Source organism: Thalassophryne amazonica, chromosome 14 (genome assembly GCF_902500255.1).
Source record: "Thalassophryne amazonica chromosome 14, fThaAma1.1, whole genome shotgun sequence".
In the NCBI taxonomy this organism is placed as follows: Eukaryota; Metazoa; Chordata; class Actinopteri; order Batrachoidiformes; family Batrachoididae; genus Thalassophryne; species Thalassophryne amazonica.
Window position 1 is genome coordinate 17,662,294 of NC_047116.1, and position 20,718 is coordinate 17,683,011.

At 44.4% G+C, this 20,718-nt stretch overlaps 1 protein-coding gene across 3 annotated transcripts in view; it reads right to left on the reverse strand.

The window, feature by feature from the left end:
* Positions 1–20,718, reverse strand: part of inpp4aa (inositol polyphosphate-4-phosphatase type I Aa) — a 71,036-nt gene that overhangs the window by 23,014 nt on the left and 27,304 nt on the right. Inside the window, exons 4-17 of one of the 3 annotated variants that reach the window (XM_034186250.1) lie at positions 19,652–19,770; positions 19,453–19,569; positions 19,285–19,364; positions 19,072–19,189; positions 16,943–17,033; positions 15,499–15,646; positions 12,372–12,502; positions 11,929–12,018; positions 11,724–11,832; positions 11,617–11,634; positions 11,341–11,530; positions 3,087–3,368; positions 2,008–2,155; positions 1,650–1,685 (exon numbers count right to left, since the gene is read on the reverse strand). In XM_034186250.1, coding sequence (XP_034042141.1) covers positions 1,650–1,685; positions 2,008–2,155; positions 3,087–3,368; positions 11,341–11,530; positions 11,617–11,634; positions 11,724–11,832; positions 11,929–12,018; positions 12,372–12,502; positions 15,499–15,646; positions 16,943–17,033; positions 19,072–19,189; positions 19,285–19,364; positions 19,453–19,569; positions 19,652–19,770 — 1,677 coding nt within the window. Of the gene's footprint in view, positions 1–1,649; positions 1,686–2,007; positions 2,156–3,086; positions 3,369–11,340; positions 11,531–11,616; positions 11,635–11,723; positions 11,833–11,913; positions 12,019–12,371; positions 12,503–15,498; positions 15,647–16,942; positions 17,034–19,071; positions 19,190–19,284; positions 19,365–19,452; positions 19,570–19,651; positions 19,771–20,718 lie in introns of all 3 variants that reach the window. The other 2 variants (XM_034186249.1, XM_034186251.1) reach the window with 2 other exon arrangements.

Consider the following 20,718-nt stretch of genomic DNA (forward strand, 5'->3'; position numbering starts at 1 on the left):
TTGCAAGCAATGTGGGGCGGCCTATTGTACTCTGAACCACATCTTGACTGGTTGTCCTAAAGCATTAGCGGAAGGACGCTACAGGTGGAGACATGACAGGGTTCTCATGGAGATCACCAAGTGGGTGGAAAACCAGAGGATTAAGATGAACAACAACCATAGTCCGCCATCCATTGGCGTAAAATTCCTAAGAGAGGGCGGCAAGGTCCCTAAGAGCAGAACAGCAGCCAAAAACCTATTTTGCATCCTGCAGAAGGCTTCCGATTGGGAATTAAGCGTGGACGTGAAGAGGAAACTTGTCTTCCCTCAGGACGTGGTGGTAACTACCCTTCGACCAGATATGGTCCTCCTGTCCAGGAGAACAAAAACCATTATCGTGGCAGAGCTGACTGTGCCTTGGGAGGAGAGGCTAGCAACGTCCCACCATCTAAAAAAGACCAAGTATCAGGACTTGGTGGACGAAGCAGCATTAAAAGGGTGGCATACAACTTTTTTCCCAATCGAAGTAGGCTGCCGTGGATTTCCAGCAAAATCGGTGCGCCACTTCCTCCAGAGAGTGGGTCTGGAGTTGAAACAGTTGAAGCAAGCCATCAGGGAAATAGCCAGCATGGCGGAGTCGAGCTCAAGGTGGCTGTTGCTGATGAGGGCCCAAAGTTGGAACCCTTCTGCAGGCGAAGGCTAGTCAGCCTCTGCAGCCCCACTCAGGCAAGGTGTACAGGTTAAGGGGTGAAACACCTGTGACCCTGAGATACCTGCTGATGATGCAGAAGGGTTTTCCAACAGAAGAGGTGAGGCGAGGAACGGGAATAAGGATCCAGGCTACGTAGTCTGTAGTTGTTTGTAGCGTAGCATCTTTTAATGTTTATTTACCCGATGCTAAACAAATTCAACCTTAGAAATTCAACTTCAAACTCTGATTTTGATGCTAAAAACATTCAACCTTCAAAATTCAAATTCAAACTCTGGTGGCACAGATTTACTTCCATAAAGTAGTGAGGTGTAGTTTTTTTTTTTAATTTTGCATTCGTGTTTACTTTAATTGTTGTTTTCAGTTCTGTTCTGATGTGTGTACACGCAAAGTGTACTACTGTACATGCGCCGTGGCCCTGAATATGTAAAGCAGGAAGGCTGCCCAAAAATGTTCCTGAGAGGCACCTGCACTGCATGTTTTTTTTTCACTCTCCCTACTTGGCCCACAGGTAATTAACTCTGACAGGTGTGCTCAGCCAATGAGGATCTGGGAGACACCAGAATTAAACATTCAGGTCTGAGTCGAGCAGGTAGACATGAAAACATGCAGGGCAGGTGCCCTCTAGGAACTGAATAGAGCAGCCCTGAGGTAGAGTTTATGAACAATACGTCATAAATATATAACAGGAAAACTCTGCGCTCAACTTCAAACCAGCAAAGAGGCAACAGTGCATTATTATTATTATTATTATTATCAGACACCATAAGTACATTTCAGCACTTTTTCAGCACTGTAATTGAAGAGATTTTAGTATTTTTGTCAGTAACTCAGCAATTAATGTGCACTTCTCTTGTCACCCACACTTGGCGGCAGTTTGCAATGTCAAGAGTCCTGCTCCAGTTTGAATTTTTGCATCTTGTGTTCATTTCTGAATGCTTCATGTAAATTCTGTTCTGACCTGGGGAAATCTTTTGGACCTCTGGGCTGCTGCTGTCTGGGGGCGAGAAAGAAAAAACAATCAGATAAAAGTTCAAATAGGAACAGAATAATGTGTTTTATTTTTACTGAGTGCAACTGTTTGAATGTTAAACACAAGGATGAACCCAGAGATGAGTAAAACAGGATGTGAACAGTACGCAGGAGTCTGCTAAGATGATGATAATGAATGCAGGGACGTTAATAATGGAGAATGACGCAAATCTTTTTTTATCCTCGGGATCTATCCCAAAAGAGTTTTGGTCACTATGGTTACCTGGCAGCTGGCATGTGGTTGTAGGATTGTGAGAGTAAAAGTTGCTCTGTGTGGGCATTTGTACCCTTCTTAGACTGACTCGGGTCCTCACTGGCGAGCAGGAAAACGTCTTCAGAGCTGCTGTCGCTCTCCAGTTTGCCACGTTGCAACAGCCGGTCCACGCTCTGGATCACACACTCCAGGCTCTTGTCAACATTTAGCCGAACCCTGTCCTGCACACAAGAATAACAAGTAAACTCAAACCAATGAGCTCATATACACCACTGCCACAATATTCCTTGACACACTTGGGTATAAGATCAAGAATATCCCACAAAGGGAGAAGCCTCCACGGAGAAGAAGATTGGAAGCCCAAATCCAGAAAGCCCAGAGGATATTAGCCGAATAACAGAGGTACAGAAGGGCATCATGAAAGACAGGTCCTGGATGCAAAAGAAGTACAACAAGGTGTCCATAACTGAGGCCCTGGAAACTTCTGCTACTGTGCAAGACATCTAGAAATTGGCAAAGCCACTGCATGGATCTGGAGGTCTTGTTCAAATGGCAAAAGCTTTATGCATTTCAGAGTAATTAGACCTTAACCCTTAACCTACCTTGGAGAGCAGGTCGCTCATTGGATAGGATTCAGGCTACTTATTTCTAGACTTGGGTTTGATTCCTGGTCTGTGTACTTGCACAAGACACTTCATCTGCATTGTCACAGTCCATCCAGCTGTAAGTGGCACCGGTCTTGGATGGGGAAGTAACATGCAATGGACTGGCATTGTAGGTCCTCACCTGCTTCATACTATGGAATGGGAAGATAAGCACCAGCACCCGTGGACCTCAGAGTCTGTGTAGGACTTACGTCTTGGGAATTTTTGTTTTGGTTTAGCTGCTGTAGGTTAAATAAGACCGAAATTATTCCCATAAAATAGTAAGACTTGACACTTTTGGAGGTTAAGGTGCAAATAGAGGTCACAGCACCATAGATCCCCTCTCCCATGCTTTTGGTAACATTTACTGTGTTTACTGTGTTTTTCAATTGGTCAAATATTTTAGTGGACAGCTGGACAAACATACACAGAAAATAAAGCCTAAACCATGGCGACGCCCCCTTCATTGGTCTCAACCTAACAGAGTGCCCACGCTGACCACACTTACCCAGTCTTCCTCCCCCCAGTCAACCTGCAAAGAGCTGCGCTTGTTTTTACTTCCATCGCTGCCCTCCGAAGGCACTGCATGGCGAGATGGTGAGGTAGCGGTACGAGACGGGGAGGAGGGGTGATGGGAGGGGGAGCGTGATGGAGAGCGAGAGGATGGCGAGAGAGAGGACGAGGATGCCGATGGGCTGCTTCGCTGAGCGAATTCTGGGCGGGCGGCGGCTAGGGCCAAGATGGCAGAGGAGAGGAGCTTGGAGTCACAAACGTTCACAAGCTGACGGGTCTGCAGGAAGAGAGACAAAACAAACAACATAGTTATCAGGCCTCATCAGTGACTAGGCCAATTTTACAGCAAAGCGTCTAAATTGTAAGCTTAATAAAATAAGAAACAATGTATTTTATATCTCCATAAAACATCATTTCTAACTTGGTTGATGAAGTCCACAGCGGGGGTGTTGTGGAATACTTTTTTTTTTTTTATCTCTGCCAGTTAGCAGGGGGGAGGGAGGAGTTCACATAATTACTACCCATGTCTGCCTTTTTGTAAAATTTTAAAAGACAAGGGACAGTTTATGATTACATTTTGTGAAGCTGTAAGGTGAGTTTCTGTGTAGGCTCTCAGTTGGAAAGTGGAAACTACTGTAAGGTGAGGTTTTGTATTTTTCTGTTTTCTCTTATTTTATTTTATTTTATTTTATTAATAATATTAATTATTTCTCTTTTGATATGTTTTTCAATATGTCAGCTGCGTCTGGGGGTCGGGTGGTGGTGGTGGGCCCAGCTCTTTGCAATACTTGTGTATAGGTAATTTGTTAGTGTTGTGTGAAAGTGTAGTGACACAGACCCACAACAGGGGGCGTAAATGAACGGTCAATGGAAATAAAGAGTAACACTTTTAATGTTGTGAAATGTGCACAACGGATACAGATACAATTCAATACTACAGTCAATTTGTATAGTTGGTGTCGTGTGGGCAGGCTCGAGGATAGGAGACGCCTGTCCAGATAAGAGTCGGGACCCACACGATTTCCACCGCCAACGGATCTGGAACACACCAGAGCCGCCAAGTCCCGAGTCACCAAGTGGCCACCGTCTCCAGCTGTCAGATCGGGTACTGCTGGCAGGAAGCAGAAACAGTCAAGGGTGGGTGTGTGCACACACCCAGCAAACAGTCAGCAGAGTTCTGATGAAGGGAGAAAAACACCTCCCACTTCTCACAATATCACAGTCGTACAGATCCTGAGTTCACTTAACAGCTGAGGAGTGGAAACGCCAACTCCTCCTGACCAGCTGCAAGTGTACTGAAACGTCTGCAAACTCAGAATATAAAGTACAGCTTTTCGAGCTTAGCAGCAAAGTACGTTGCAATAATAAGCTTAGCTAAAACAGACAAAGATGGCTGAGAGTTTACCTGAGTACCTCAGAAGATTTCTCGGCAGGGGTGTGGTGTCTTCTCCAGGCTTTTATGGATGGCTAGATGAGATGATGAAGGACAGCTGTCAGGGTCCCTGGTGGCGAACTGCGCCCTCTGGTGCCTGAAGCCCGTCTACAGGCAGAGCGCCCTCTGGTGTTGGCCAGCAGTACCTCTTCTTCGGGTGGCCCACACAACAGGACCCCCCCTCAACGGGCGCCTCCTGGCGCCCGACCAGGCTTGTTGGGGTGTCGGGCGCAGAAGTCGGTCAGGAGGGCCGGGTCCAGAATGAAGCTCTGTTTCACCCAGGAGCGTTCTTCGGGTCCGTACCCCTCCCAGTCCACCAGATACTGGAACCCCCGGCCCCGTTGACGGACGTCCAGAAGCCTGCAGACGGTCCACGCAGGCTCACTATCGATGATCCGGGCGAGGCGGCGCTGGTCCGGGAGTGCAGAGGGTGGAGGTGTGATACAGCTTAATCCGGGACACGTGAAAGACTGGATGAATCCGCAGTGAAGCTGGCAACCGCAGCTTCACTGCGGCAGGACTGTGGACTTTGATGATAGGAAAAGGTCCGATGAATCTGTCCTTCAGTTTATGGGAGTCCACCTGCAGAGGGATGTCCTTAGTTGACAGCCAAACCTCCTGCCCGGGCTGGTATGCAGGGGCCGTGGAACGCCGGCGGTCTGCATGGTCCTTAGCCCTCGTCCGGGCTGTCAGAAGGGCAGAGGGGACAGTGCGCCATACCCGACGGCATCTCCTGAGGTGGGCCTGGACCGAGGGGACCTCAACCTCTCCCCCTACGGCTGGAAATAATGGGGGCTGGTACCCCAAACACGCCTCAAAGGGGGAGAGGCCGTGGCAGACAGCCACTTGGTGACTCGGGACTTGGCGGCTCCGGTGTGTTCCAGATCCGTTGGCGGTGACAAATGACTGACTGTTATGGGCATACTCGATCCAGGCCAGGTGTTGACTCCAGTCCGTCGGGTGTGCAGAGGTGACACACCGCAGAGTTTGCTCCAGGTCTTGGTTCGTCTGCTCTGCCTGTCCATTGGTTTGAGGGTGGTACCCGGACGAGAGGCTCACGGTGGCCCCCAGTTCCCTACAGAAACTCCTCCAGACTTGCGAGGAGAACTGGAGACCACGATCCGAGACTACGTTCGTGGGGATACCATGCAGACGCACGACATGGTGGACCAGGAGGTCTGCAGTCTCCTGGGCCATCGAGCGCTTCGGGAGGGCCACGAAGTGGGCCGCCTTGGAGAACCGGTCCACTATCGTCAGGATGGTCGTCATACCCTAGGACGCAGGGAGACCCGTGACAAAGTCCAGGCCTATGTGGGACCAGAGGCGACGAGGCACCGGCAGTGGCTGGAGGAGTCCTTGGGCCTTCTTATGATCAGCCTTGCCCCTGGCACAGGTGGTGCAGGCCTGGACGTACTCCCGGACGTCGGTCTCCATCGACGCCCACCAGAAGCATTGCCGGACCACTGCCACGGTTCTACGCACCCCTGGGTGACAGGAGAGCTTCGAACAGTGACAGAAGTCCAAGACCGCAGCCCTGGCCTCTGGTGGGACATTACAGCCGGTTCTTAGGTCCATCTCCGGGGTCCGGGTGTCGTGTCAGGGCCTCCCGGATGGTCTTCTCCACGTCCCAGGTGAGGGTTGCGACGACAGTGGACTCGGGGATGAAGATGTCCAGTGAATCCGACAGCTCTGGCCTGACTTCCTTTTCATGCACCCGGGACAGTGCATCGGACTGTTGGTTTTTAGTCCCGGGGCGATACGTGATCTGGAAGTCAAACCGACCAAAGAACAGTGACCAACGGGTTTGCCTGGAGTTCAGATGCTTGGTGGTCCGGATGTATTCCAGGTTCCGATGGTCCATGAAAACCGTGAAGGGAACTGAGGCTCCCTCCAGAAGGTGTCTCCACTCCTCAATAGCCTCTTTCACCGCCAGAAGTTCCCGATTGCTGACGTCATAGTTCCTTTCAGCCGGGGTCAACCTGCGGGAATAGTAGGCACAAGGATGGAGTACCTTATCGGACTCCCCACTCTGGGACAGCACGGCTCCTATCCCTGAGTCAGAGGCATCCACTTTGACAATAAACTGGCGATCAGGGTTAGGCTGCACCAGAACTGGTGCAGTCAAAAACCGATGTTTCAACTCCATGAACGCGGCTTCGCACCGATCCGACCAGGTGAAAGGGACTTTAGTGGAGGTCAGGGCTGTCAGGGGGCCAACAACCTGACTGTAGCCCTTAATGAACCTCCGATAGAAGTTTACAAAACCGAGGAACTGTTGCAGCATCCTACGGCTTGTTGGTTGGGGCCAATCTCTCACCGCCGCAACCTTGGCCGGATCAGGGGCGACGGAGTTGGAGGAGATTATAAATCCCAGGAAGGACAAAGAAGTGCAGTGGAACTCACACTTCTCGCCCTTCACAAACAGCCGGTTCTCCAACAACCGCTGCAGGACCTGACGTACATGCTTGACATGGGTCTCAGGATCCGGGGAGAAGATGAGAATATCGTCCAGATACATGAAGACGAACCGATGCAGAAAGTCCCGCAAGACGTCATTAACCAAGGCTTGGAACGTCGCGGGCGCATTAGTGAGACCGAACGGCATGGCCAGGTACTCAAAATGACCTAAGGGGGTGTTAAACGCCGTCTTCCACTCATCTCCCTTCCGGATCCGAACCAGGTGATACGCATTTCTAAGATCCAACTTTGTGAATATTTGGGCTCCATGCAGGGGCGTGAACACTGAATTCAGAAGGGGTAACGGGTATCAGTTGTGAACCGTGATCTCGTTCAGCCCTCTGTAATCAATGCATGGACGGAGTCTGCCGTCCTTCTTGCACACAAAAAAGAAACCAGCACCCATCGGAGAGGTGGAGTTCCAGATCAACCCGGCAGCTAACGAGTCCCGGATGTAGGTCTCCATTGATTCGCGTTCCGGACGTGAGAGGTTGTAAAGCCTGCCGGACGGGTACTCAGCGCCCAGTATCAAATCAATGGCACAATCGTACGGACGGTGCAGGGGCAACGTGAGCGCCAGATCTTTGCTGAAGACGTCAGCAAGATCATGGTACTCAGCTGGCACCGCCGCCAGATTGGGGGGGACTAAAACCTCCTCTTTAGCTGTCACACCGGGTGGAACCGAGGATCCTAAACACTCCTGGTGGCAGGTTTCGCTCCACTGCATCACAACCCCAGATGGCCAATCAATCCGGGGATTGTGTTTTAACACCCATGGAAAACCCAGAATCACTCGGGAGGTAGAAGGTGTTACATAAAACACAATTTCCTCCCTGTGATTTCCAGACACAACCATTGTCACTGGTTGTGTCTGATGTGTGATTAGTGGAAGTAGGGTGCCATCTAGTGCCCGCACCGACAATGGTGATGGTAAGGCCACTAGAGGGAGCCCAACCTCCTTTGCCCATCTGCTATCCAGCAGATTCCCCTCCGACCCCGTGTCCACCAGTGCTGGGGCATGAAGGATTAAATCCCCACTTATCGTTAACCCCATCGTAAATGGGATTCATGCGGATTTGTGGGATTTCCCCTCGTGAGTGTTATGGCCCACCCTTAGCCCAGTCTCTAAGGGCGGGCGTTGTAGTTTGACCGTTTGGGGCAATTTCTCTGTATGTGCTCACTCGAGCCGCAGAAAAAACACTCCCCACGGGCCAGCCTCCGTTGTCTGTCTTCTGATTTTACTTTAGCCCTGCTCGTGTCCATAGCTTCGTCAGCAGGGGGAGCTGTCGCCTCACGGAGGGCTCTGGCAGTGGAGCGGGGGGACGACGACATCCGTTCGGACCCGGAAGGAAGAGGGACGGCTCATGCCCAGCCACGCCCTTCGTCTCACTCCCGGCGATGTTCTTCTAGTCGGTTGTCTAGCCGTATAACGAGATCAATAAGCCCATCTAAATCCCGCGGCTCATCCTTCGCCAGCAAATGCTCCTTCAAGACCGGAGACAGTCCGCTTACGAAGGCGGCGCGGCGCGCAATGTTATTCCAGCCGGACCTTGCTGCCGCGATGGGGAAGTCGACTGCATATTCGGCTGCGCTCCGACGCCCCTGTCTCATCGACAGCAGCACGTTCGAAGCGGTCTCACCTCTGTTGGGATGATCAAACACTTGTTTGAACTCCCGCACAAACCCAGTATATGTAGTAAGGAGCCGTGAGTTCTGCTCCCAAAGTGCCGTAGCCCAGGCGCGTGCCTCTCCTCGAAGCAGATTCACCACATAAGCCACCTTGCTAGCGTCAGACGCGTACATGACCGGACGCTGTGAAAAGACGAGCGAACACTGCATTAAAAAATCAGCGCACGTCTCGACACAGCCTCCATACGGCTCAGGAGGACTTATGTATGCTTCAGGGGATGGGGGGGGGGTTCGTTGAACGGCCACTGGAATATCTGTATCTGGCACTCGGGCAGCAGGAGGAGGTGCCGCAGCAGCGCCCTGCGCGTGCGCTTCCACCTGAGCGGTGAGAGCCTCCATCCTCCGATTGAGGATAACGTTCTGCTCGGTTACCAAGTCCAACCGAGCAGTGAAGGCGGTTAGGATTTGCTGCAGCTCACCTAGTACGCCTCCTGCTGGTCCATTGGTGGTTCACTCGATGGTTGACACCCTTCAGGATCCATGACAGTTGGCCGAGAAATCCCGTTGTGTGAAAGTGTAGTGACACAGACCCACAACAGGGGGCGTAAATGAACGGTCAATGGAAATAAAGAGTAACACTTTTAATGTTGTGAAATGTGCACAACGGATACAGATAAAATTCAATACTACAGTCAATTTGTATAGTTGGTGTCGTGTGGGCAGGCTCGAGGATAGGAGACGCCTGTCCAGATAAGAGTCGGGACCCACACGATTTCCACCGCCAACGGATCTGGAACACACCGGAGCCGCCAAGTCCCGAGTCACCAAGTGGCCACCGTCTCCAGCTGTCAGATCGGGTACTGCTGGCAGGAAGCAGAAACAGTCAAGGGTGGGTGTGTGCACACACCCAGCAAACAGTCAGCAGAGTTCTGATAATGAAGGGAGAAAAACACCTCCCACTTCTCACAATATCACAGTCATGCAGATCCTGAGTTCACTTAACTGAGGAGTGGAAACGCCAACTCCTCCTGACCAGCTGCAAGTGTACTGAAACGTCTGCAAACTCAGAATATAAAGTACAGCTTTTCGAGCTTAGCAGCAAAGTACGTTGCAACAATAAGCTTAGCTGAAACAGACAAAGACGGCTGAGAGTTTACCTGAGTACCTCAGAAGATTTCTCGGCAGGGGTGTGGTGTCTTCTCCAGGCTTTTATGGATGGCTAGATGAGATGATGAAGGACAGCTGTCAGGGTCCCCGTCTACAGGCAGAGCGCCCTCTGGTGTTGGCCAACAGTACCTCCTCTTCGGGCGGCCCACACAACAGTTAGATTTTTTTTAAGTTTTGAATAAATTTGCAAAAATCTAAAAAAAAAATGTTTTCACATTGTCATTATGGGGTATTGTGTGTAGACTTTTGAGGGAAAAAAATGAATTTCATCCCTTTTGGAATAAGGCTGTAACATAACAAAATGTAGAAAAAGTGAGGCGCCGTGAACGCTTCCTGGATGCACTGTACTTCTAGTGTTTTTGACTTCCTGCCAGACTTTTTCTGTTGTCCTGTGTTCCTGAACTTTGCCTGCCATTTTGACCTGATTGCTTGGTAAGTGTTACTGAACTTTGTTGTTTTGGATAACTCCCTGCTGCTCTCCTCATCTCCAAGAAAGACTGTTGCCTGTTGGAGTGATCACGTGCGTGTCTCACCTATTGCCTGTTTTTTGACCCAGGCTGTTTGTCTGCTGCTCATAGTCAGACAGCTGTTTTGGATCTGAACTTTTGTGGACAATAAACTTTTTTTTAATTCCTTTTACTTCTCTTCTGCTGTGGTGCCCCACTGCCAATCCTGTTCAACGTGTACATGTGCGATCGAGCGAGCAAGAAAGAGAGTGCGAAAGAGAAGAAGCGAGAAAGAGAGACAGACAGAGAGAGAGAGAGAGAGAGAGACCCTGCACCCTACAGCAGATGTAATACACTGTTATACAAACACACTGTTGATGATATGTTCAGGCAAGCAGAGTGTACGGGGGTTGTGAACCCACTTATGTGAGACATGTCTGAGTGTTGCGGTCATATACAGCGTTGGACTTTGGCCTTTGTTTTAATAGGTCTAAAATGTGCATGCTTCCTCTGACAGATGATATCTGTCCAGCTCTCCACACCTCATTTTTAGACTACAGAAGCGCAAGTGGTATCTTGATTTATAGGATGTGGGAGCTGGGTGTAAAAATGACATCTGCGGTAAGTAAGGTAGAAACCAACGGCGATTTTAAAACCAAGAAAGGTAGGAACTGTATATTGCATTTATGTGTTCTGTGGGCCGCTGAAGTTTATGTTTGTAATTATTTATATAATTATATTGGGGTAACATAAATTAGCCGGCATGGACCTTTAATATTTTTGCTCTTTATTCGTCTTCGCCCCTCAGTGAGAATGACAGCCTAACTCCCCCCAAAAATGCTTTGTTTCAAACAGTGTTTACTTAGAACATGTGAAAACATTTGTTTACATTCATAGTGTTGTTTACCAAACAGCCGCGGTGACAACACTGAGTCATAACAAACGACTCAGCGTGATAGCAACAGTCATCAACAGGCATCAACAGGCAACACATAAACACATCACTGACCCCGAGGGCACAGGTGGGCGGTGACAAAAATCTGCTGTTTGATTTTTTTTTTTTTTTTTTTTTGCAGACAGATTGCGACGTGTTGTGATATAACACATCAGGGCTCTACCTTCTCTGTCAGGATGGTCAGGGTTCTCTCCAGTGCGTTGGCAGAGCGATCTTTGGTGGCTCGGGACAGACGCTCAGTGTAGTAACACACTTGTGTCTTCAGGGTGTTGATCTGACCAATCAGCTCCTTGGCTTTCAGCACGTCCTGCGGCAGGTAAGCAGCTGTCCTTCTGGAGCCCGAAGCAGCAGAGCTGCACCAACGCGCGCATGGAAGAAAAAATAAACGGTGAAATAACACGGCACTGACACAAAGTCACACCTTACGATGCAATCTCACCTCTCCTCCTCGTAAGCGCTGAAGCAAGCAAACAAACAAACAATAAAAGCTTTTAGAATTTTTTAAAAAAAACTGCACCACAGCGCGTTCATTTCTGCTGCACTCACTGTTTCCTGGCTTCCTCCAGTTTGTGCAGCAGTTTTCGGACACCACAGCCTTTAAAACCTTGATGGTGAGCAGAAGGAGCGCCGATAGTCACAATGTCGTATGTTCGGTCTGCCCAGACGACAGAGAGCGACGTTACGGAGGCTAAAATATGACACAGAGGGGCGGAGTCATAAGTTTAAAAACACATACCACAGCCAGACTCACCCTGCACTCTCATCCTCTGGATGTGCAGGTTAGTGGGAATAAACTCCAACTTCTTCTCTGTCTTCAGCATGCTGGACTTAAACGATGGACCTGGAACAGAGTAGGCAAGGTGCACGTGAACATTAAAATTACAGAATGCAAACATCTGCTCAGGCTGAACAATCGCTGTAAAGGATAACGTGCATCAGAGGTCACCGACTCTGCTCTTGGAGATCACCTGCACTGCATGTTTTCCAACTCTCCATACTTCACTAAGTCAGGTGTGCTCAGCCAATCAAGAGCAAGGAAACAGCAGGTGCATGTGAAAAACGTGCAGGGCAGGTCAACAATCCAGATCTCTTGTACTAGTGACCCCTGACCTCGATTAAGTCATGAATCAAATTCATTAGTCAACTGATTAGCAGTAGAATTTATTATTTGCAGCTCTGCGCGCTGGTTGTCACCTTTGTATTCATGCAGGTCGCTGATGGTCTCCTGGTATGTGAGGATGATGGTCTGGTACTGAGTGATGATCTGCCTCCTGAGGTTCTCCCAACACGGCGACAGCTCTCCCAGTTCTTCCAGCTCGCACACCCTGCACGCCACACGGGCGCAGGTACAGTCAAGGTATTTGGACTTTTTAGCTCATGCTTTTACAGCATGTGAATAGCAGTGCTGGGCACAGTTCAGCTAATCAGCTAACAGCTAATTAGCAAAGCTAACTTTTTTGTAGCGGAGTAGCTTTTCAGCTAACTTTGAAAACTCTTAGTGGAGCAATACGCTTCCGCTAAATTTTGTTTGGCTAACTTTTGTTTGGCTAACTTTAAGTCAGGTAATATATATATATATATATATATATATATATATATATATATATATATATATATATATATATATATTTTTTTTTTTTTTTTTTTTAAGTATAATGGTCGAGAATTGATCAACCCTGAAATCATATATGTTTGTTCTTGTTGGAGTTTATACACTAATCCAGTAATTCAAATTGACACATCGAAGGCAACATGCTAGGAGATAGCCGAACAGGAAGTCAATCCACATTAAGTTAGATTATTAAAATTATTTTCTACGTGTACTTTTATTCCTTAATATTTCTTATTCATTTAATAGTTTCTGTTATGTGAGGATAAACTATGTGTCGAAAATTCATTTGTTCTTTTAGTTATTTATATACATTCATCATCATTTGCTTGGCATGCTAAATCTTTTTGCTACAACATATTAAAATTTCTGCTCTTCAGGTCAATTTTTCAGGGTTTTTTGAGGCAAAAACCAAAGCCAAAGTGAAATTTGTATAATAAAAGTTGGCAGGTAGCCGGCGCTTCAACTAAAAGTTAGCAGTTAGCGATAGCTTCAGCTAATGTTTAGCGGTTTATTAGTTTAGAGTTACCATCAGTTAGTGGATTAGCAGTTATCAAAGCTAACTTTTAGGTTAGCTGTGTCCACCACTGGACTCACCTCAAGGATCAAGAGTACCTGTCAAATTCAAATTTCTGACACCTTGCTAATATAAACAATATCGGCTAATTTTAAGGGAATGACTTCAGATATTTTATTATAAGTGAACCTGAGTATTTGAAAGCCCATATAACATTTTTTTTTTACATGCCTGATACTCCAAGCATTTTTGATTCCGTGATCCAACAAAATAAATACTATATAAGTTGCACTTGTTAAAAATGCCTCTTGAAGAGAAAAACCCATGTGTAAGATGCACCGGAGAATAAGTTGCACCTTTTTTTCTGAATTATCAGCTCTTCAATTTGAAATGATTGTACATTTTTGCATTTGTGCAAGTGTACGAGGTCTGTCCAAAAAGTAACGGACCTTTTATTTTTTTCAAAAACTATATGGATTTGAATCATGTGTGATTGCATCAGCCAAGCTTGAACCTTCGTGTGCATGTGTGAGTTTTTTCCACACCTGTCGGTTGCGTCATGCGCCTGTGGGCAGGCTTTGAGTGAGCACTGGTCCACCCCTCCCGTCGGATTTCTTTTGTCTGAGAACTTGCTGAGAGACTGCCGCTTTGCTCCATGAAATTTTTTTCAGAAACTGTTAGAGACAGGCAGTTGGAAACCATTCGATAGATTCAATTGGATATCGGTGAAGATTCTGTCGGTGTCACGCGGATTACGGACTGTTAAAACCTTTTTAAAGACGGCCCACAGCGGCGGAGGGCGCGCGGCGCGCCGAGCGGCCATTCGACAGGCTGGATCGAGCCAGATCATTTCTAAACTGAACGCTGTGTTGATCCGGGACATCATGTGACTACCACAGAAATGGCAACAGAGCTGGACATAGCACTTTTGCAGCACATTCCATTGTTACAGGAGATTTTGTAATGAAAGACGTGCGGAGGATTTCGCGCGTCGGCACGAAGCAGCTCTGGACGTGCAGCAAAAAAAAAAAAAAACACCTCTGTGTTGGAAACCATTCAGAAGATTCAGACGGCTTTCGATGGCTTTCAGTCGAGTGAGTATCCGAGAAATTGTGTAACAGCTGGACATGCCCCAACATGTCCTGTGAGACTTCCAAGACGGAGGTGTTTTTTTGCTGCGTGTCCTGAGCTGCTTCGTGCCGACGTGTGAAATCCTCAGCACGTCTTTCATTACAAAATCTCCTGTAACAGTGGAATGTGCCGCAAAAGTGCTATGTCCAGCTCTGTTGCCATTTCTGTGGTAGTCACATGATGTCCCGGATCAACACAGCATTCAGTTTAGAAATGATCTGGTCGTTTCAGCCTGTCGAATGGCCGCTCGGCGCGCCGCATGCCCTCCGCCGCTGTGGGCCGTCTTTAAAAAGGTTTTAACAGTCCTTAATCCATGTGACGCCAACAGAATCTTCACCGATATCCAACTGAATCTATCGAATGGTTTCCAACTGCCTGTCTCTAACAGTTTCTGAAAAAAATTTCATGGAGCAAAGCGGCAGTCTCTCAGCAAGTTCTCAGACAAAAGAAATCTGACGGGAGGGGTGGACCAGTGCTCACTCAAAGCCTGCCCACAGGCGAATGACGCAACCGACAGGCGTGGAAAAACTCATGCATGCGCACGAAGGTTCAAGCTTGGCTGATGTAATCAAACGTGATTCAAATCCATATACTTTTTGAAAAAAATTAAATGGTACGATACTTTTTGGACAGACCTCGTATGTTTTATTATTGCTATTTATTCTTTTATTATTGGAGTTGATTTTGTTTATTGCTTTAATTCCTGGGAAAGTCATATACTAGTCATTACAGTTATTCTCAGTTATATAAATCTCACTGGAGCAAAAGTTGCAGGGCGCCCCAAACTAGTAATAAATAAATAAATAAAAATATCCAACTTATACTCCTGAAAATGCAGTAAGTATGAAATCAAACATTGCCTCACATAAATTATATAAACCGAGTGTAGCCATGAAGCTCACTCATATGCATTATTGCTCCAAGGGGCCGAACACAACTACAGGAAGAACGAGACACCTAGATAGAGATGGAATTTTCAACCAAATATTCTAAGATCTCTGGGATTATATTCATATACCCCAGTTGCTGCCTGTCTAATCAGCACTTCAGTCATATCATGTTACCTGACGGCGTCTTCTTCCAGTAGCAGTTTGACAAATTGTCGGGGAATGTGCAGCGAGAGCATGCTCTCAGCCATCTGCTCCAGGATCCGCAGGTGGTTACCATCTGTGGTGGGGAACCGGTACGTTCGGGATATGACACTACTAAACACTGAGGACAACCAAAATATAGAAAACAAATAAGAATTACTAAACTCACACAACGGGTTGTTTTAAATTCATACTTCCAGTAAATCTGAACATGTTTGCAAAGCTAAAAAACAAAACATCAACAACTAGAAGGGTACTCGGTACAGCGCATACCTCCTCCACACCACATATCAATATCAAAGCATGTGGATTCACAAAAGGACAAACTAATACATTATGCTATATTCCAGAGTTTAATCTGGATCATAACCAAATTTTAATTGATTGATCCTGGACATATTTCCCGTCATTCCACCAAATTTGGTTCAAATGTGTTCAAAACCTTTTGAGTTATCCTGTTAACAGACAAACAGACAGACAAACGCCTGTGAAAACATAACCTCCTTAGCGGAGATAAACAGTTGTAACTCAATTTTTTAAAGTTGATTTATGGAAAAAAGCAAGATATTAGAACTGAAATATTTGAAGTTAGTGTTCCGTTTCATTTCATTGCTGCTGTATGAAATCAGTTACCTCAAAATGTATTTTGTAAAATGAAGTAGATAAAGTTGAATAAACTTAAATAAACATAATATCAAACTGTCTGAGCAACAGGCACTGATGTTGCTTTGCAAGCACATATTTCAGCTGTCTTGTTTTCCCTTCAAAGATCAATACATCTGACAAGGACTGACCTTTAATTAATTTAATGTTATTCTCTTTCATTTTTGATTTATACCAAAATAGAAAAAGAATATAGTACCAAATTATACAAACTTCAAAAAGTGCTTTAATTGGATTATACTCATATGAAATGGGTTGATCCAAATTAATTTCATTAATATTTATACCAACTTCTTGACTTCATTTTGCTTTTTATTCTGAATATTGAATGTTTCTGTATCAATCCCGAGCACTTCTGTATGTCAGACACCAAATCCCAATGTGTTCAAGTATCAAACTCCATTAAAGGACAGTTTACTCTGTGTTAAATCTGCAATTGTGGCTTGAGCATTATTTAAATCTTGTGTTTGTTGTACTTAAAATAATTACGTTCTATTAACTTGAATACTGCAATTTGAAACAACTAAAAATACGAGTTAAGCAGTATTTTTAAATTTAGCTGCAATCAAGTATGTAATACTAACTTAAAACATTTATGTAAGTTCTAATAACTTATTTTTGAGAGCATAAAGAAAACAACTGACACAATCAGTTATATATATATATATATATATATATATATATATATATATATATATATATATATATATTAGTTTTGCCAAAGTTTTCGGATTTAAAGTGTAGAGGAACTCACCAGCCTTCAACAGTGCATCTTTGCACAGAGATGACGACTTGGATTTAATGGCCATGGACTCAGTCAGGCTGGCATCAACAGGGAGAACCATCTGACAGAAACATACACCGAAAGACACACTGAAGTTTCCTGAAGAATAATAATTAATAAATAATTAATTAATTCAACTACAAACTAAGCTATAGGTCATTTTTCAGAGATTATTATTTTTTAGTTAACAAAATGTCAGAAAATAGCAACAAACACATCAGAACTTCCCAGAGTCCAAAGTGACATTCTCAAATATTCTTAAAACATTCTAAAAAAAAAGATATTCTGTTTGAAGCCTGTTATGCAGGAGAATATTTTGGGGGGTTCATTGTGTTTGTCATATTAAAATGATGATAGATGACATGCTTCTATTGAATCTAAATATAAAACTGGTGTAAACATACAAATTTACACAAATAAAAATGTTCAACAGTTGTCTGGATCACTGTAGTTTTTCTTCGATAAGCGATACGAATATCAAAATAAATATATAATAGTTTTCTGTCCATTATCTAATTTTTCAACTGTGTCAAGACCTGCAACTAACAATTAATGAAGTTATTTTTTAATTTGTCAGTTATGTTTATGATTAGGACAGCACGGTGGCTTTATGGTTCGCAAGATGGTTGTGAGTTTGATTTGCACCTGGGGCCTTTTTGTGTAGAGTTTGCATGTTCTTCCCTCTGGGTTTGTCTGTGTTTTTTTTTTCTGGCCGGCATCCTGTCCAGGATGTATCCTGCCTCACGCCCCAATGCCTGCTGGGATGGGCTCCAGCCCCCTGTGACCCTTAGTTGAAGTAAACAGTTATAGAGGATGGATGGATGTTTATAATTCATTCTTAAATAATGTAGTAGCATAAAATGTCAGAAAAAAGTGTTAAAAATTGTTAGGTTTCTCCAAACTCAGGGGCACATCTTCAAGTTATTTGTTTTGAAAACAACAGTCAATAGTAATACATTCAGTTGACTTTTACCAATCAGTTAATAGTGCCTCATCTCAATTTTAACTAGTTTAAAATCATCTTAAAATATGTGTCGCTGGAATAACACCACAGTTAAGTTATGCGCTAAACTAATTTTAATGATCTTACAGTGTATATTATTTAAAAACATACACTCATAGAAATGTTTACCCTAACTTTTAAGATTTATGTAATTTTATTACATGACAAATTCCCATTTACTTTTTAGATAATTTTAATACAAACCTACCAAATAAACCTTACATGATGTATTTTCATTAATCCCATTTATTTGAAATGCATAATTCTCAGCTTTATGTATTTAGTATTAATAAAATATAATTACTCTGAATCAATAATAATGACAGTATTTATTTAAAATACATAAAGTATATTGTCTGAATTGCATAATAATTATGTTATCTATACAAGATAAATGGCATAGGTAACATAATTATTATGCAATTTAAACAATATACTTTATGTATTTTAAATAAATACTGTCATTATTATTGATTTAGAGTAATTATATTTTTTATTCCAGTAATGAATATGCATCATGTAAGGTTTATTTGGTAGGTTTGTATTAAAATTATCTAAAAAAGTAAATGGGAATTAGTCATATAATAAAATTACATAAATCTTAAAAGTTAGGGTTAAATATTTCTGAGTGTATTGTGTGTGATTTAAAAGCATTGAAAAACAGTTTTAAAAAAGTTAGTGGTTTTTTTGACTCGGTCTGAAGAATGTTTGTCATACTTGATAATTGACTGCTGAAATAATCAATAATTACTTTTCTGTTAAGTGAATCCGACATAGGCCCTTTACCGCCGGTGATTATCCACGGATTGTGGGTGGAGCAGATTACAGTCTCCAGCGCCCAGTTGGAGGAGACACCAGCACATGGCAGGTTCCTTTCCCAGCCAAAGCCTGCACTCATTTATAGCTGAGTGGACTAAGACAGTGCAAATAAAGTGTCTTGTAGAAGGGTAGTGTGATTGGGAATCAAACCCAGGTGTAGATATTTGTATTCCAGCTCCTTAGCCCACTCAGCTACCTCCCTTAAGTTAACAGACTCATAGTTAACTGTCAATATAAGATTGTAGTGCATTCAGAGGAATGTTTCCTGAATGCTTACTCTTCCGTTAACGGTGTCTCCTCTCTGTAACCTCGCAGCAGGAGCTCTCTGGTCACGTTTCTCCTCGATCTGCCATGCGATGACGGTGATATTCCCCACGCGCTCGTTCTCCGCTGACCTAACACACAGTGACATCGATAAAATTCAACATCCCAGAAACCAAAACAAGAATCTTGTCGCTAATAGATGAAACGGAGCCGTGTTTCCCGTTACCGGAGAGTCAGGTGGAGTCGGTGATGTTTGTCCTGCAGCAGTTCCTTCACAGGAAACATGGCTGAACCAAGCATGTACATCTGTCACACAGACAGATACCTCAGATTTTTGTTTGTTTGTTTGACTTTTATTTATTTATTTATTTTAATTAACAAGAAGGAGAATTACCGTGCCCTGCGAGCGATCCTTGACATCGTAGACGGAAAGCTTGACTTGAGTCTGCTGGGTGATCAGAGAGTCCTGGAAGAAAGCGATGCTGCTCAGGAAGATGGGGTTGCTGGTTCCCTGTACAGGCAGAGAGAGAGAGAGAGAGAGAGATGAGCTGTGTCTACAGCAGGAAGGACGCTGGAGACGGTAGTGATGTTACCTCTATGATCTCCGTCTGGGCGTGCTTGGTCCAGAAAGCCTGCGGCGGCGTGGTGCAGCTGACCGCCACGAAGCTGGATGGTTTCCGGTCCAGAGCCGGAGTAACCAGCTCGCTGCAGGCTGCAGCAACACAGAAAGACAGCAGGAGATTACAACCTGCAGGATTAGTAGTGTGCTACTCACTAATCCATCATAGTGGGAGGGATGACGGAGTGTGATGTTTAGGTTTCAGTCAGAGCAGCGGTTCCAATGAATGTCATAGATACTCCAGACTTTATGAAGATGGACAAACTCCAGGTGACTAAGTGTCTTAAGTGCCCCCTCACAAAAATAAATCAATAATTGAGTCTCTAAAAGTGATTTGTCCCTGTTGCTTTCATAAAAATTTGCTGCTGCTGCCCCCTTTTTCTTCTGCAAAAGGGCATCTTTCACCATTCTCTCTGACAGACTGTAGACTGTATATATACAGATAATTTAGATAATTTTAATACAAACCTACCAAATAAACCTTACATGATGCATATTCATTACTGTAATAAATCTTATTTATTTGAAATGCATAATCCTCAGCTTTATGTATTTAGTATTAATAAAATACTATGCTAAATACTAGCTTTATGTATTTAGTATTAATAAAATCTAATTAATAATTATTAAAATAATAATTGTTAAAATAATAGTTATGTTACCTATACAAGATAAATGGCATAGGTAACATAATTATTATGCAATTCAAACAATATACTTTATGTATTTTAAATAAATACTGTCATTATTATTGATTTAGAGTAATTATATTTTATTAATACTAAATACATAAAGCTGAGGATTATGCATTTCAAATGAATAGGATTTATTACAGTAATGAATATGCATCATGTAAGGTTTATTTGGGGGTTGGATTAAAATTATCTAAAAAGGTAAATGGGAATCTGTCATGTAATAAAATTACATAAATCTTAAACGTTAGGGTTAAATATTTCTGTGAGTGTAGTATGTGGGTGATTCTTAGACTACGGACACTTATTATGTCCTTTGATCATATTGTATGGAAAACAGAAAAAAGGG